At 42.6% G+C, this 18,642-nt stretch overlaps 1 protein-coding gene across 1 annotated transcript in view; it reads right to left on the bottom strand.

Moving 5' to 3' along the window:
• The window catches only part of rb1 (retinoblastoma 1), a 182,457-nt gene that overhangs the window by 140,127 nt on the left and 23,688 nt on the right, over positions 1 to 18,642 (bottom strand). The window contains 5 exon segments of the mRNA XM_055644844.1: positions 2,463 to 2,540; positions 3,145 to 3,293; positions 8,478 to 8,588; positions 10,265 to 10,329; positions 10,821 to 10,859. Of these exon segments, the coding sequence (XP_055500819.1) occupies positions 2,463 to 2,540; positions 3,145 to 3,293; positions 8,478 to 8,588; positions 10,265 to 10,329; positions 10,821 to 10,859 (442 nt within the window).

The raw sequence follows: 18,642 nt of genomic DNA, 5'->3' as shown, positions 1-18,642 counted from the left end.
TTCTCCTCCCCCCCTCTCCTCTTCCTCCTGGGAAGAGGAATTAGGCCTAAAAATTTCCAAAGACAGATGGGAAAAATATCTTTTATATATACATAATTGTTCGATTAATGTTAGACACATTTTAATCCAATTCAAAATACTACACACTACTACTCAAAGACTAAACAGAATAAGATTTTTTCAAATGTATCTCCTATTTGTGACAAATGTCTCCTTCAAGAAGCAACTGTAACACATTCATTTGCCTCTTGCATAAAACGACATAGCTTTTGGAAAGGAATCTTTGAAATTTTCTCAAAAACATTAAAAGCAAAACTGGACCCCCATACGGAACTGATTATGTTCGGAACAGGAGAAGCCTGCACTGAGCTATCAATATTTCAAAGACGTTTCCTTAATTATGGCCTGATAATGACGAAAAAACATACTTAAATTTTTGAAAAATACATCTGCCCCTACTCTTAAAATGTGGATTACAAACATGTCTGAGACGCTCCGCCTTGAAAATATGAGAATTGTCTTAGCAGGAAAATAAGAGCAATTTTTGAAGACATGGATTCCATTCAATGATTCATTACAAGGATAGTATGGTGCAACACAACCTGGGAATTAAACCGATTTACGGACTGGGTGATGAATGGGGAGAGAAATGAAGCAGGTATATCAACACTTTTTGGGGTTTTTTCCGTTTTTGTCTTTTTATTTCTTATGTTTTTCCTATTTCTTTTACTTACTCACTCTTCGACTACACTCATTTGGTAGTTTAGGGGATCTATTCTTACACATTCATTTTCTCTTTCATTTTCTTTCTTTCTTGCTCTTTCTCTCTTTTTCTATTTCATCTTTGCTAAAATTAAAATTGAAGTTGTGCAATAAATGTAGTATGCTTTTGGACAAAGCTTCTATTAAAAATATTTTAAAATAAAAAAAAAAAAGTAATTCCAAACTCTTATGAGCAAACAAATTATGACACAAGCAGCATAATAGTCATTAGGAAGATGATCTAAAGTTTGGCCTAATAGCCCTGTCTCACGGTGCGAGCTGATCCACGAGGTACCCCGAGTGAGAGACTCGTGGTTGTGTACGAGATTCAAGTGTATGATCAAGAGTTTAACCGAGTTCCCACGGGTATGACAAGTTTGCCGTTTACTTGTCATTTCTGCGATGTTCCAAGTTCGTCTCCCAAGTTACTCTTGAGCCAACCCTGAATGAAGGTCTGTTAATAAGCAACTCTTTGTAAACAGATGAAATGACAGCAGCATTTAAGAGGCTTTTTAGGTAGGACATGAATATGCAGGGAGTGGAGGGATATGGATGACGTGTAGGCAAAGGAGATTAATTTAACTTGGTGTGTGCTCACACAGTCAGTACGCTTGTCTCCCGTACTGCCACCCCCCCCCCCTCCCTCCTCCCTCTCTGATTATCCAGTGCCACATTTCAGTCAATTTAGAAGCAAAAAGTGGTCAAGAAATGTGGTGGTGGCATGTAACTGTGGCTTAGACTATCTGACTATTAAAAATAAATCAGAATATCAAACTAATTAAAACATTAATAAAATCAAAACAACTATGCCATTTCCAATCCAGTGCATGTTATTCAGGTAGAATGCCCAGAATCATCAATAAGGAATTGCCACAACTTTGGATTCCTATGAGGGATTCCATGAGAATCATAATGTTCGATTCCAGTCAGTAAGTAAGAAAAAAAATGTAGAAACTTCAGACTTAAACACTCGTTCATGTAATTATAGGGATCTAAACTTGCTAGTTATGGTGGGAAATGTCAGCAATTACAGGTGAAACTGCCACCTTGAAAGAGCTAATAGTCAAATCTAATAGTCAAATCTAAAATTGAGTCGTTCTTCGACAAAAGCATGCACTAGATGAACAAAAGAATGGCTCTGTGCCAATTCTGAATGACTTTGTAAATTATATGAAACACAATATGGAGGACAGGCAGCCTGCAGTAATAACATGTGCTTCTTCAAGGCCATAAAGAAGCCAGGATTGAAAAAATAGCTGACATTCCAAAGATAAGTAATAACTTGTCATTGGACAAGCTCAATTTGGACCCAGCTTTCCTATATTGTGAAAGGCTACAGAATCTTTCAGTCATGCCATATTCAGACTTGGTAGTAGTGTTTTACTGATAAGAAAAATGTATAATTGTGCTAACTCGCCTTTGTTCTGTGAGTGGGAGCACGAGAAGCACTGAGCAATGTTTGTGCTCATTGTAATCTTGCCATTTTCGTCTGACGATTTGATTAAAGATTACCATGGTCTACCTTCAACGGTTGTTGCTATCTGCTTTTTAAGAAACAAACTCACAACCTTTGCCCAGAACATCCATCCCATTTATATAGCAAATTTAGAATATATTGCTAACTATGAGGATTTGTTTCAGCTGTGCAGCATGTATAAGTGTTAGAACATCATATTAGGAGTAAATCACACTTTGCTTACCTCAGGAAATTCAGTACAGGAAGATATTTTAATTTTGTCCAGAAAAGGAAGAAAGCTTTTCAAATAAATGTTTTTCACCTAAAAAATGGAAACACAATGTTCATTAAAGTACATCTGGGGAAATTGACATATATAGTTAACTCAATGATTTTGTGAAAGATAAGGATTTCCCTTTCCCACCACAGGATGAAATTCCATTACTACTCCTCTTTTCAAGTAATTGTATTCAATGTACATCCTAACTCGGTATGACCCAATGCCAAAATATCAGTTGATTAATGTTCTTTATTTTTATTGTATGACTGTATGGTGATCACATTTCACTGTGCCAACTGGCACGTGTGACAAATAAATGTATCTTGTATCTTTTATCTCCTTAGGACCAATCATTCATTTCTTGTGCTTTAAGGCTCTAATCCCATACCTAGCACGTTTTATGTACAATGTTATACATGCTGTAAAACACATTAAAAATGCCATCTTATGAATTTCCATTAAAAAATGTAGTTATATTTGGAATTGCATTAAATTAGACAATTTAAAATAGGGCTCTTCAATAGATTTGTTCATCATATGAATTATAACCGTTTTACAGGTACAGGTATAGGGTAAATTTAAAACACTTCTGCTCAACTTCTGAATTCCCATTTCACCCAGACAGATAAATGAAATGTTAACTTACTTCATCTGTATTGCATTCATTTTCCTGACAAAGAATTTCCAAGACTTTGGAGTCCACCTCAGTTAAATTGCTTGCTTGTGTTGTTCTGTTGTGACTCCGTCTAGAAGCTCTTGATAAACCACTGGAAATTATACTATTCGCAGCAGCTCCTGTAAAATAATTAAATGTATCTTTCACATATACCATTGTAGGTTATAATTTCTGGGATGACAGGCTTCTTTCCTGAGGATTGCAATGCAAACTGAACCTATACTCTCCTGAGTTTAGAAGAACTAAAGATGGTCTAATTAAACTGTACACAATTCCTAAATGGCTTTTCAATGAAGATTCACATCTATCTACCTATCTATCTATATCCATATACTTATAAAACTCTCATCTTGTATGTATGTGTGCACATATTTCTTTGCATCTACATCAAAATGCTAAGCAGTAGCGCTGATAATTTTCCACATTCTTACTCACATTTTTCCCGTCCATGCCATAATCAGGTTCCCTGCTTTCATGCTATATTTTTCATGCTGTATTACACAGGTTATTGATGATTAAAGTTTAAAAAAAAGCCAAAAATGGCTTCTGAGAGAGTCTTCCAGCAGCTTCCAGTGATGAGGTCACAATGCCATCTCAGTCCATGACATCACATCACATCACAATGGGACATTGCCAACGGTAACGGCAGCAGAAGCTTGGGAGGAGAATGCTGCGTGCTGCCATCGAGGGGGAGAAGGAGAAGAAGAAGAAGTATTGCGTTGGGGGAACTGGTGAGTGGTGGAAAAGGGTTGCATTAGGGGAACTGGTGAGTGGTGGAATATTGTGTTGGAGGTTGATTGGCGTTTTACAAAAAAAAATTCAGAACTTTCCTCTGACTCTGCCCGCAGCAACCACCCCACCCCGCCCCCCACACGTCGAGTCCGCGCTGCCCGCCTCCACCCTGCTACCCCATACGCCCCCCATCCCCCCAAGGATTGATTGGCTCCGGGGACCCAAGTTGAGTTCATTCATTGGCTCTGGGGAGCGCAGACGGCGTCCCGATCGTTTTACAAAAAAAGATTCCAGAACTTTCCTCTGACGCCGCCCCCGGTTGAGTGGTGGATTCTTTGTTTGGAGGAGCGGGTAACATTTTTGCACATTACTCACCATTGTCCTGTGGTCGTTTGTGTCAAGTTTTGTTTTGATTGATGTTATATTTAACAAGTTATTGACATTTCAAAAAATTACAAATTCAAGTTTAAGAAAAATTTAACAGCCATTGGGATCAAATCCTTGCTGGCCCAGCTTGCAACAACGTTTCAATCGAGGAACACTCAGTCTTTCCTGCAAGTTTTTAGATGTTGTAAGCTCAAGCTCAACTACGAATCAAGCTAGAGGCTGGACAGTATGAGACACAACCAGATGGCTGTTTGAGCGCACAGTATGCAGTAAAATATGACATGGATCAGGTCAACTAATACTGACTGATCTAGCCCACTCCCCCCCACGTGAGAAGGATTGATTGGCTCAAGGGAGCGCCGACGCCAACCCAAAAGTCAAGTCCATACAATGGCTCCATGAAGTGGTAGGTGAGTGGTGGAATATTGCATTGGGGAAACGGTGCATAACGGTTCTGGGGGATAGGGGTTATGGAGGGTGGGAATGACTGAGGGTAGGGAGTGACTGAGGGTAGGGGAAAGGAGAGGTGGAGGTGGAGGAGAGAGAAGAGGGAGGGTGAAGAGGAGGGGGAGGGAGTTTTGGGGGATGAGGGGAAATGAGCCGCGCCTGCGCAGTTGGGAGTTATGGTTGATTGGTGGAACAGGTGATTGGCTCCGGGGGGGTGGGGGGGTAGGGGAACTGTCTCCGAGGTAAGTGCCGACGCCACATTCGGGGGACGGGGCCCAAGGGTCCAACTTGGTCTAGTTATATTACTAAAACACTTATCTTGTTTGTTTGGATGTCTGTGTGTGAGTAAGTGAGTAAGATCCTTAAATTACACCAAAACGGTACACAATAGTGATACCATTTTTGGACAACCTTACTCACAATTGTCCTGTGGTGTGTTTTTTTTTATCAAGTTTCGTTCAGATTGATGTCATACTTATTCACATTATTAACTTTACAAAATACCACTTTGAGAAAAATGTCTTCCATCTGCACACCGGCAGTTAGAGCTATGACATCACAATGGGATCCAAATCCTTGCTGGTCTTCCCCGCAACAATGTTGCAATCACAGAACACTGAGTCCTGCCAGCAAGTTTTTTAAGTTTACAAAAGGGGGGGAGGGGGGAGTCCTTGGGGAGGCAGGGGAAATTCACTTGGATTCTTTTTTTAAAGTCCTGGCAGCAAGTGCAATTGGGAGGTTGAAGAGGAGGGGGAGGGAGTGCAGGAGGATAACGGGAAATGAACCGCCCATGCACAGTTGGGGGATATGGCTGAGTGGTGGAATATTGCATTGGGAAATGGGTGAGTGGTGGAATATTGCGTTAGGGGAACAGGTTGCGTTGGGGGACCTGGCCTCCCCTATGACAGGGACCCAACCCACTTGGTCTAGTTTACTTTAAATGTCCCCCAGATGTGTTATAGCTAGAATTGGGGCCATGGTCTTATTTCCTCAAAGGCTCCAAATTCCTTTTACATTTATTCATTTTTCAGGAAGTAGCTGTTACTGCCATGTACACCATTTGTTGCTTATCCGCAACTACCAGAGTAGATGCTGATAAAAAATAAATACTTCCAAGTAACAATTACATGTAACTTGTACTGTAAAATGTCAGGTACTGCTGTTCCAAAGCATTTGCTGCCCTTGTACATGGTGGTGGTAAAGGTAGTAGGCTTTAGGTGGTGATGTTGGAGTAGCCTAACTGAATCACTGTAGTGTATTTTTGAGACAGTGCATATTGCAGGTACAATGAGCTAAGTTATAAGTGGACCAAGAAAGGTATGACATGAACAATTATTCTCTTCATAGCACAATGTAAATGACTAGATTTAGCAGAACAGGTAGAAGTAATTATCACATAAGGATTCAATGAAGGTACCCAACAGTGGGTATTTTTTCTTTCTCAAACTAGAAACTTTCAGCTGCTCTTTCAGCATTTCTCTTCAAGCTGCCACATCTAAAATGTAATCCTCTGTCTAACCACTTATTTTGTACCATTTTTCGTCGACAAAGATCAAAAGTTTGAGACTGGGAATACGATATTCCTCAGTATCATGGCAAATCAATGAACTACATTATTTTAACTTGTGGAAAATTGTTTGCTATATGAATCACCTTCTAATCATGGTGGATTTTCTTTTAAACTTTTGAAAACTGAATTAACCTTATAAACTTCACCCAAATCTATTTTTGTAGATAATCAGATTAAATATATTTTTAAGTTTTGAGGAGATGCTGGATTTTATACTGCAGGGATGAGAAACATAGAAACATTGAAAATAGGTGCAGGAGTAGGCCATGGAGTCTGACAGAACGTGTAGACTTTTGGCAGCATGAAGGGATTCTGTTGACCAATAACTCCGGGAGGAAAAGCACATTACCTCATAGGACAGAATATGAAGACAAACTAATTGGGAGTCACATTGTCAGCTAAAAAAAGAGTATGTGGGCATTATAAATTAAATGTTTTTTAAACATAATAGGTCACATGAAATGTTAAATTGGACTTCAAGTTCATGGGATAGGTGATTTAAAAAGTTCCTTATTCATCCACGTTACTCATTGTACAAGCTTAAATGTCTTTGCAGAACTCAATAAGTATTTGATCCAGAAACACTTATCCTGTAGTAAAAATTCCAGTGCCTTTTTGCATACCGTATCTGTACTGAGCTAACAATGTAATGCAATATTTAGAATGCCTAACACTGCCTTCATGAGTAATTACGATAAGTAGAAAATGGAAATAAAACTATCACCCAGCCATTTATAAAGAAATCCACCATTTAATTAAGGAGAGCCACACATTTCCAGTTGTGAAATCCATTAAGGTACAGCTCAAAAAAAACTGACAACAGGAAAATCCACTCACAAAATAAGCACCATTACTTGTCCCTCCATGAAACTTTTCATTGGATATAATCACTACGAGAAGTAATACAAAATAACATAGAAAATAGGTGCAGGAGGAGGCCATTTGGCCCTTACATTACCTCATAAGACATTAAATTAATCTCATTGAATTCTGTTTTCCATGTCATCACCAGATTAGCCAAATCCAATTATCTTAAACATAGGATTACAAAGATAGGCATTTAGATTAGTTGGTTTAACATTTACAATAGAATTGTTTCTATAATATACATGAACTTTCTTCGTTGTCACTCTTCTTTTCCCCCATCAGATTCTGCTCATGTTTCCTAAAGATGCTTTTTTGATAAAATACCATTCTACAAGCATCGGGCACTCTCCATAACCACATTCCAGGGGGTGCACCTGGACAAAGAGTGCTAACACCTGTTTACCTCAGAGATGTAACAGTCTAATAAAATCATGTCCTCATAATGCAGGATTCACAGCAGTGGTTAATAGGCAATAATCACCAAGGACAACCCTGTCTAATTTCTCCTTCTGTGGTACTGAGGGATGGCATTCGCAAGTAGAAACCCTATCACTTAAACATTTACGTTGTAGGAGCAGAATTAGGCTATTCGGCCCATCGAGTCAACTCTGCCATTCAATCATGCCTGATCTATCTTCCCCTCTCAAACTCTTTCTCCTGTCTTCTCCCCATAACCCTTGACACCCGTACTAATCAAGAATTGGTCAATCTCCACCATAAAAATACCCAATGACATGGCCTTCACAGCCGTCTGAGGCAATGAATTCCACAGATTTACCAACCTCTGACTGAAGAAATTCCTCCTCATCTCCTTTCTAAAGGTACATCCTTTTATTCAGAAGCTGTGCCCCCTGGTCCTAGACTCTCCCACTAATGCAAACATTCTTTCCATGTCCACTCTATCCAGGCTTTTCACTATTTGGTAAATTTTAATGAGGATCCCTCTCATCCTTCTAAACTCCAGCCCACTAATGAGCGTCAAACGCTCATCATATGTTAACCTAATCATCCCCAGGATAATTTTCGTAAACCGCCTTTGGACCCTCTCCAACACCAGCACATCCTGCCGCAGATATGGGGACTTGCCAGCTCTAATCAATTAACTGATGATAAACACGGATAAAATGTGGAAGATGTCTCAGTCGCAATAAAAATATAATTGTTTGATTTCAGTTATATTAGAATTTAAAAAATACAGAATCAATATGCAGTTATGATATTTCAGGAAAAATGAAAGCTGTTGAGCTATTTTTAAAAAAATAATTGAATTTGACTACTATTGTTATCTTTGAAAACTTACTGTAAGGTTCCTTAATCAATTCAGCAGGCAAGATCTTAATAAAGTACTCCAGGACACAAAGCAACAATTGGAAAGAGAGCACAAGGTCATCTTCCATCTGTAGTAGCTTTCCTGAAATCAGAATACAAATAATACCCGGCAAAATATTAAGGCATGCTTTGTCCCATTTTGTTACATTTGAGCTATAAATGAACATGCAGAGAGCTAAAAGAACCATATACCTTTGTTTGTAGGTCAATTAAAAAATGAACATTTCCAGGAAAACATTTTGTTTCCTGTACAAATTCAAAACATTTTGGATGTGATTTAAAAGAACATTCAGGCAGCAAGTTCCTATATTCAAGTTAAAAAGATATCTCAGAACTATTAAAATACTTGAATAATTGCCGAAGGACTTTACTTTTTTTTTTATCAAGAAGATAGTACATACACATGCTGGTATTTATGCTAACTCAAAGGCACACTCAGAAGTCATTCTTTAACCAGCATTTTTTTTTTTTTTTTTTTAAACATGATTCTGGGAAGAATGTCATGACTGTTCAAGCATAATCAAACTTAGCACTAAATTCAGGTTTTCCGGCATTCATAGTGAACCAAGTGGGTACAAGATCTACACCAAATAAACTGAAGCAAAAGGATGGTTGCCCCCTGGTGGAAGGAAATAACATTTTATATTAAAATTCCCTACACTGAAAGGACGGGTTTCATATAAATGAACATTTTTGAATCATCTGTTCAAATAAGGGTGTCCAAACCTGCTTTGATAATTAAAACACCTTTAGTTTAACTTAGTATTTTAAATAATTTATTATTTTAGAAAACATTTTAAAAATCATCTATGTACTTTGAAAGCTACTTTTAAGTAGTTTCCTTGCAATCTTATTTGAAGAATTAACAATACATGTTAACTCATATAAATGAGTTGAATCATTGTCATTGAAACTTTGGAATCAAATGGCTGAGTTGATGCCTTCAGCAAAAATCAGCAACAGTCCAGTTCAATATTTGGAAGTACCACACATTCTTCCTTTAAACAAGATTTTGCTTGCATGTTCACTTTCATTTTGGTCCAAAATTCATGAACAGTTTCAGTTCTAATCAATAAATGAATAAAAATACTTCCACTAGGATTCACTTTTGATAATTAGTAAGAATTAAAATAATAAGATTATCTTCTATGCTATCTAACAAGCATGTAACTTAAGTAGCTAGGAAAGACCATTTCAAAATGCATGCTAAGTATAATTATTATTTTACTTAATCTTCCAATAGTGACAGCTGAGTTCAAAAACAGTTAAAAGCACATTTGCACCCACACTACAATTATGTGTTGAATTCTGGTCTTAATTTGATCTGCTGCTTTGTTCTGCCCAGTGCTAATTTCCAATGTTTGATGCAAATAATAATGGAAATTTCATAAATCATTGAATTTGAACCTGGTGTATTGTAAATAAAGATTTAATCATGATTAGACAAATAATTATTTAAAAAAAAAAATGATTATGCATACATCTTTCTCAGGAAACTGGCTTTATGTGCATTTACAAGATTTGTGCAATAGATTGCTGTTTAATAATAGAGCTGATAATGAATGAAACTGAGTGGGGCTTTAATTCTTATGAATTACCAACACTAGAAAAATAAAATAATTTGAACACTCAAATCCAGCACAGTGTCAAATAGAACTCCCAAAAATGAGCATTGTAAGGACTACTCACAAATGATTTGGATAATTCAGAATTAAAACACATGGTCAGTTCTTAATATACCCATTTATTTTAACTGACCTGTTGCTAGAAGAAATGTGATCCAACAGACTTTCATCACTGGTTTATTAGCATCCGATGGTGCCCTGGTTGATAAATTAAACATAATTGCATTGCTCATAGTTTTCAAGAAATATTTACTAACCAACTTTTATTGTGGAACTCCCGGCGAGCACTGTCAAGCGAGGACCCAGCGGTGGACGAAGGGGTTCTGGCGGTCGTGGAGGAGGTTTATGGCGGTGGACGAGGGTGCCGGAGGTCGGTCGTGGACATGGCGTGGGGGAAGGCACACCAAGAAAACAAAGGGGGGACCCAGCGTGGGGGGGGGGGGGGTGCCAAGAAAACAAAGGGGTCCCCAGCGGGGGGGGGGGGGGGGGGGGGTGCCAAGAGAACAAAAGGGACCCGGCGTGGGGGGCGTGCCGAGAATAAAGGAGGATCATTATGAGTAAATGAAATACTTTGTAACCGCACTATATGTGGTGACTTTGCATACTTGTATGCAAAACAAACATGTATAAAGTATCATTCATTCATTAAAGTATCATTCATTTAACATCTATATTCACTGAAAACTTACTGGTTACATGGTGTCTCTTCAAATATCTTTTCACATATCCTGTGAATTTAGAAATGAAATACTTATTAAACAGCTTCAGTCGCTTTTCAAAACCACTACTTACAAGATCTTTGTAAAAATCAATAACATTATGAATGTTATCAATGAGCAAATTGTGATTTACATTTGACATGTGGTGTACATGTGACAGCTGCACAGGATCCATTGTAAATATGATGAATTATACAAGTAAAAATAAGTAATAGTTTATTTCCCTTGTGCAGTCATACTACTGCAGAAGAGGCTTAAACAATCTTTAGAGTGATCTTCTATTGAATACTTGTGTTGTTTATTTCTAGCTGCTTCAAAATAAGCCTACTAATGGGATAAAAGTTGTAATGGCAGTGAACAATATTCTTTTCAAATTCTCTTACATTTATGATATATGATATGCTAGCTGAGAAAACAATTGAATGCACTTTAAGGTGGAATTACTAAATAGTCCAAATTAAATACAGTAACCAAAATACACTGGGTAATAAAAGGTTCCATTCTGCAGTTAAAAACATTGTAGTCAGTGGTTCTGGATGAGGCTGGAGGCAGGATACCACCGACCTCCACCACAGATTAATTTAGGTTAATCAATCTATTAGTAACCGGCAGAGATAATGGTGTAATGTAAAGTAGCATATGTACAGCTGACACTAACAAACAACAAATCAAGAATGTAGGAATCTTTGACAAGATTCAGACCCTCTGGGGCAGAAGTTCCCAAACTGTGGTATACATATCTCTGGCTAGAGGAAGTATTAAAAATGTAAAAGGAGTTTTACCTTGGGTAAATGTAATGTTGTTGATGTAGATGATTCTAATACACAAAGTACATGTTTTGCAGGATCATGAACTAAAGTTCGTTGAGAAAAGGAGCTAGGCATTACTGTGCACAGATCATCATATCAATAATAACGGAGAAATATCAGAACCCAAACAAACAAGATATTTAGGTTGGCTTTATAGAAAGATTCATCTATCTATATCTATCTATCTATCTATCTATCTATCTATCTATCTATTAATATATAAAACTTAAACCCATCCGCCATCCGACCGCCTGCAGTACGGATCCCTTCCTGCCTTTCGATTTGTTCCCGCCGTGCGATGTCACAATGCCCGATGCTCGCGGACGTCCAATCGGAATGGATCCATTTGCATGTACGGCTTCCGGCCGCGTTTCTTCCTTTGATTCTCCGCAACTCCGAAATCGGACGCAGAATCGCTGACGTCTTTTCCATTTCGGTAGAGATTTCGCTTTTCTTTCTAAGTATCTGCTCCTCATTACATTTCGTCATGTTTAAGTACACGTTTTTAATCAAATCCTTCACCCCCCCCCCCCCCCCCCACCACAATATTTCAAAAAGAAACCGGCTTCTCACCCATAGAAACAGCCTCAGCCCCAGCCCCAGCCCCCTGGTGAATGTTCCATCGTGTGATGTCACAATGCCCAATGCTCACAGATGGACAATCGGATTGGATTAATTTACATATGCCTTTGCAGGAGCCCAGCCCCTGGTGAACGTTCCATCGTGTGATGTCATAATGCCCAATGCTCAAATACATTGTTGCCATAGAGAACGCTCAGCGATTATTCAAATTCTTCACTAACTGTCATTCCGAGATGAGGAAAACATTTTTCACACAGAGAGTGGTGAATCTCTGGAACTCTCTGCCACAGAAGGTAGTTGAGGCTAGTTCATTGGCTATATTTAAGAGGGAGTTAGATGTGGCCCTTGTGGCTAAAGGGATCAGGGGGTATGGAGAGAAGGCAGGTACAGGATACTGAGTTGGATGATCAGCCATGATCATATTGAACGGTGTTGCAGGCTCGAAGGGCCGAATGGCCTACTCCTGCTCTTAATTTCTATGTTTCTCTGTTTCCCTCTCCTCACCCCTCTCCCTCTGCCACCCATCTCTCTCTCTCCCCCACCCCCCTTCCCTCTCTACCCTACCCCCTTCCCCTACCACTCTGTCCCTCTTCCACCAGTCTCTCTACCCCTTCCTCCCCACTCTCCCACTTCTCTCCTCTTACATGGTAAATGGTAGGGAATTACATGGTAAATGGTAGGGAATTGAAGAATGTAGGTGAACAGAGGGATCTGGGAATAACTGTGCACAGTTCCCTGAAAGTGGAATCTCATGTAGATAGGGTGGTAAAGAAAGCTTTTGGTGTGCTGGCCTTTATAAATCAGAGCATTGAGTATAGAAGTTGGGATGTAATGTTAAAATTGTACAAGGCATTGGTGAGGCCAATTCTGGAGTATGGTGTACAATTTTGGTCACCTAATTATAGGAAGGATGTCAACAAAATAGAGAGAGTACAGAGGAGATTTACTAGAATGTTGCCTGGGTTTCAGCAACTAAGTTACAGAGAAAGGTTGAACAAGTTAGGGCTTTATTCTTTGGAGCGCAGAAGGTTAAGGGGGGACTTGATAGAGGTTTTTAAATTGATGAGAGGGATAGACAGAGTTGACGTGGAAAAGCTTTTCCCACTGAGAGTAGGGAAGATTCAAACAAGGGGACATGACATGAGAATTAAGGGACTGAAGTTTAGGGGTAACATGAGGGGGAACTTCTTTACTCAGAGAGTGGTAGCTGTGTGGAATGAGCTTCCAGTGAAGGTGGTGGAGGCAGGTTTGTTTTTTATCATTTAAAAATAAATTGGATAGTTATATGGATGGGAAGGGAATGGAGGGTTATGGTCTGAGCACAGGTATATGGGACTAGGGGAGATTATGTGTTCGGCACGGACTAGAAGGGTCGAGATGGCCTGTTTCCGCGCTGTATATGGTTATATGGTTAAGGTTCACCAGACTGATTCCTGGGATGTCAGGACTTTCATATGAAGAAAGACTGGATAGACTCGGCTTGTACTCGCTAGATTTTAGAAGATTGAGGGAGGATCTTATAGAAACTCCTGATTACATTTTGTCGTATTTATGTACACATTTTTAATCAAATCCTTCTCCCCCCACCTCCCAATATTTCAAAAAAAAAAAACCTGGCATCTCACCCATAGAATCAGCCCCAGTCCCTGGTGAACGTTCCATCGTGTGATGTCACAATGCCCAATGTTCACATATGTCCAATCGGAATGGAATCATTTACATATGCCTTTGCAGGAGCACCAGCACCCGCTGAACGTTCCATCGTGTGATGTCACAATGTCCAATGCTCAAAGACATTCTTGCCATAGAGGGAGTACAGAGAAGGTTCACCAGACTTATTCCTGGGATGTCAGGACTTTCATATGAAGAAAGACAAGATAGACTCGGCTTGTACTCGCTAGAATTTAGAAGATTGAGGGCAGATCTTATAGAAACGTACAAAATTCTTAAGGGGTTGGACAGGCTAGATGCAGGAAGATTGTTCCAGATGTTGGGGAAGTCCAGAACAAGGGGTCACAGTTTAAAGATAAGGTGGAAATCCTTTAGGACAGAGATGAGAAAAACATGTTTCACACAGAGAGTGGTGAATCTCTGGAATTCTCCGCAACAGAAGGTAGTTGAGGCCAGTTCATTGGCAAGATTTAAGAGGGAGTTAGATGTGGCCCTTGTAGAGAAGGCAGGTACAGGTTACTGAGTTGGATGATCAGCCATGATCATATTGAATGGTGGTGCAGGCTCAAAGGGCTGAATGGCCTACTACTGCACTTAATTTCTATGTTTCCCTCTCCTCACCCCTCTCTCTCTCCCTCTCCCACCCATCCCACTCTCCCCCACCCCCCTTCCCTCTCTACCCCACCCCCTTCCCTCTCTCCACCCACCCCCTTCCTCCTACCCCTCTGTCCCTCTTCCATCATTCCCCCTAATTTCTATGTTTCCCTCTCCCCCACCCCTCTCTCCCACCCATCTCTCTCTCCCCCCCCCCCTTCCCTCTCGCTCCGCCTACCGCCACCCCCCTTCCCCCTACCCCTGTCCCTCTTTCACCACTCCCCCCCCCCACTCTTCCACTTCTATCCCCTTACCCCACGCATCTCCCACCCCCACCCCTCTCTCTTCCCCTCCCTCCCCTCTCTCCCCCACCCCATCCCCTACCCCTCTGTCCCTCTTCCACCACTCCCCCGTCCCTCTTCTACCACTTCCGCTACCCCTCTACCCCTCCCTCCCTCCCCACTCTTTCACTTCTCTCCCACTCTTTCACTTCTCCTCCCCTCCTCTCCTCACCCCTCTCCCCCACCCCCCTTCCCTGTCTACCCCCCCCCCCCTTCCCTCTCTCCCCCACACCCTTCCCCCTATCCCTCTGTCCTTCTTCCATCACTCCCGCTACCCCCTCTCCACCTCCCTCCCCACTCTTCCACTTTCTCTCTCCCCTTCCCCTCCACTCTCCCTCCCGACTCTTTCCCCTCTTTCCCCCACCACCTCCCCCCATCCCCCCCTCCTCCCCATCCCCCCTCCCCCCACATCTCTCTCCCCATCTCTCACCCCCTACCTCGCTCTCCTTTCCCTCCCAAATCTATCCCGTTTCCTCCTCCTCCCTCCCTCTTCACACCTCACGCCCCCCCCCCCCCCCCGCAAACGCTGTTGGGGAAACAGACCCAACGGGTCTGCACTTGGTATAGTTAATATATAAAAGTCAAATTCATCCGTCCGCCTGCAGTACGGATCCCTTCCTGCCTTTCGATTCGTTCCCGCCGTGCGATGTCACAATGCCCGATGCTCGCGGACGTCCAATCGGAATGGATCCATTTGCATGTACGGCTTCCGGCCGCGTTTCTTCCTTTGATGCTCCGCATCTCCGAAACCGGACGCAGAATCGCCGACGTCTTTTCCATTTCGGTAGAGATTTCGCTTTTCTTTCTAAGTATCCGCTCCTCATTACATTTCGTCGTGTTTAAGTACACGTTTTTAATCAAATCCTTCCCCCCCCCCACCACCTCAATATTTCAAAAAGAAACTGGATTCTAACCCACACAAGCAGCACCAGCCGCAGCCCCAGCCCCCTGGTGAATGTTCCATCGTGTGATGTCACAATGCCCAATGCTCACAGATGGCCAATCGGATTGGATTCATTTACATATGCCTTTGCAGGAGCCACAGCCCCGGTGAACGTTCCATCGGGTGATGTCACAATGCCCAATGTTCAAATACATTGTTGCCATATTGGGAGTACAGAGAATAGGCTGTGGGCCGAGGAGCTTTATTCAGCAGTTTCGTGACCCAAGTCACCAAACTACATGAAATTGTCACATATTGTGTAAAAATATTTATATAAATCACCCCTGAAACTCGATATGAAGAAGACTTGCACATTTTTATTAAATTAGAGAAAACCGGAAAAATGTCGGGAGTACAGAGAAGGTTCTCCAGACTGATTCCTGGGATGTCAGGACTTTCATATGAAGAAAGACTGGATAGACTCGGCTTGTACACGCTAGAATTTAGAAGATTGAGGGGGGATCTTATAGAAAATTCTTAAGGGGTTGGACAGGCTAGATGCAGGAAGATTGTTCCCGATGTTGGGGAAGTCCAGAACAAGGGATCACAGTTTAAGGATAAGGGGGAAATCTTTTAGGACCGAGATGAGGAAAACATTTTTCACACAGAGAATGGTGAATCCCTGGAATTCTGTGCCATGGAAGGTAGTTGAGGCCAGTTCATTGGCTATATTTAAGAGGGAGTTAGATGTGGCCCGTGTGGCTAAAGGGATCAGGGGGTATGGAGAGAAGGCAGGTACAGGATACTGAGTTGGATGATCAGCCATGATCATATTGAATGGTGGTGCAGGCTCAAAGGGTCCGAATGGCCTACTCCTGCACTTAATTTCTATGTTTCCCTCTCCCCACCCCTCTCCCTCTCCCACCCATCTCTCTCTCCCCCACCCCCCTTCCCTCGCTACCGCCGCCCCCCCTTCCCCCTACCCCTCTGTCCCTCTTTCACCACCACTCCCCCTACCTCTCCCTCCCCACTCTTCCACTTCTATCCCCTTACCCCACGCCTCTCCCACCCCCCCCCTCTCTCTTCCCCTCTCTCCCCCACCCCTCTGTCCCTCTTCCACCACTCCCCCGTCCCTCTTCTACCACTCCCGCTACCCCCTCCCTCCCTCCCCACTCTTTCACACTTCTCTCCCACTCTTTCACTTCTGTCCCACTCTCTCCTCCCCTCTCCTCACCCCTCTCCCATCCTCTCTCTCCCCCACCCCCCTTCCCTGTCTACCCCACCCCCTTCCCTCTCTCCCCCCCCACCCCCTTCCCCCTATCCCTCTGTCCCTCTTCCATCACTCCCGCTACCCCTCTCCACCTCCCTCCCCACTCTTCCACTTCTCTCCCCCTTCCCCTCCACTCTCCCTCCCGACTCTTTCCCCTCTTTCCCCCCACACCTCTCCCCATTCCTCCCTCCTCCCCATCCCCCCTCCCCCACATCTCTCTCCCCATCTCTCACCCCCTACTGCGCTCTCCTTTCCCCCCCCAAATCTATCCCGTTTTTCCTCCTCCTCCCTCCCCTCTTCACACCTCATGCCCCCCCCCCCCCCCCCCCCCCCGCAAACGCTGTTGGGGAAACAGACCCAACGGGTCTGCACTTGGTCTAGTTAATATATAAAAGTCAAATCCATCCGTCCGCCTGCAGTACGGATCCCTTCCTGCCTTTTGATTCGTTGACGGCTGCTCCTTCCTATCAGCTTCCAACACACTTCGAAACAAAGTTGCAAGACAGGAACACTGAACTTTTCACTGCTGCAGCAGGCAGGGATTTTTTTTAAAGAGGCAGGGCAGTGCTGGAATCTTACTTTTGAGAACGGCTTCAGTTCCATTGGAGGAGACGGGTGCATGGTGGAATATAGGGTTGGGGGATCACACCATTGGGGGAGCAGACCCAACGGGTCTGCACTTGGTCTAGTTAATATATAAAACTCAAATCCATCCGTCCGCCTGCAGTACGGATCCCTTCCTGCCTTTTGATTCATTGATGGCTGCTCCTTCCTATCAGCTTCCAACACACTTCGAAACAAAGTTGCAAGATCGAAACAAAGTTGTAAGACAGGAACACTGAACTTTTCACTGCTGCAGCAGGCAGGGGAGGTGCAATTGAGGGAGGCAGGGGAGTGCTGGAAACTTACATTTGGCAACAGCTTCAGTTCCATTGGAGGAGACGGGTGCATGGTGGAATATTGGGTTGGGGGAATCACACCATTGGGGGAGCAGACCCAACGGGTCTGCACTTGGTCTAGTATATATATAAAAGTCTGTGGCTGCCGCCTGCCATCCGGCTCCCAGCTGCCTTTCTTCCTTTTGATTCGCTGCTCCTTCCTGTCAGTTTCCAACACACTTCGAAACAAAGTTGCAAGACAGGAACACTGAACTTTTCACTGCTGCAGCAGGCAGGGGAGGTGCAATTGAGGGAGGCAGGGGAGTGCTGGAAACTTACATTTGGCAACGGCTTCAGTTCCATTGGAGGAGACGGGTGCATGGTGGAATATTGGGTTGGGGGAATCACACCATTGGGGGAGCAGACCCAACGGGTCTGCACTTGGTCTAGTTATATATTAAAACTGTGTGGCTGCCGCCTGCCGTCCGGCATCCGGCTGCCTTTCTGCCTTTTGATTCGTTGATGGCTGCTCCTTCCTATCAGCTTCCAACACACTTCAAAACAAAGTTGCAAGACAGGAACACTCTGAACTTTTCACCTCAATGGGATATCACAGCAAGTGCTTGAACAGGAGGGGGAGGGCCAATTGGTATTGCAATTGGAACTGCTGCAGCAGGCAGGGGAGGTGCAATTGGAATTTTTTTTTAATCCACTGCTGAGGGAGGCAGGGGAGTGCTGGAATCTTACATTTGGGAACGGCTTCA

This window comes from Leucoraja erinacea, chromosome 13 (genome assembly GCF_028641065.1).
Source record: "Leucoraja erinacea ecotype New England chromosome 13, Leri_hhj_1, whole genome shotgun sequence".
Classification (NCBI taxonomy): Eukaryota; Metazoa; Chordata; class Chondrichthyes; order Rajiformes; family Rajidae; genus Leucoraja; species Leucoraja erinaceus.
Note: the sequence above shows the minus strand (reverse complement) of the source record. Positions and strands in the feature narration are given on the sequence as shown.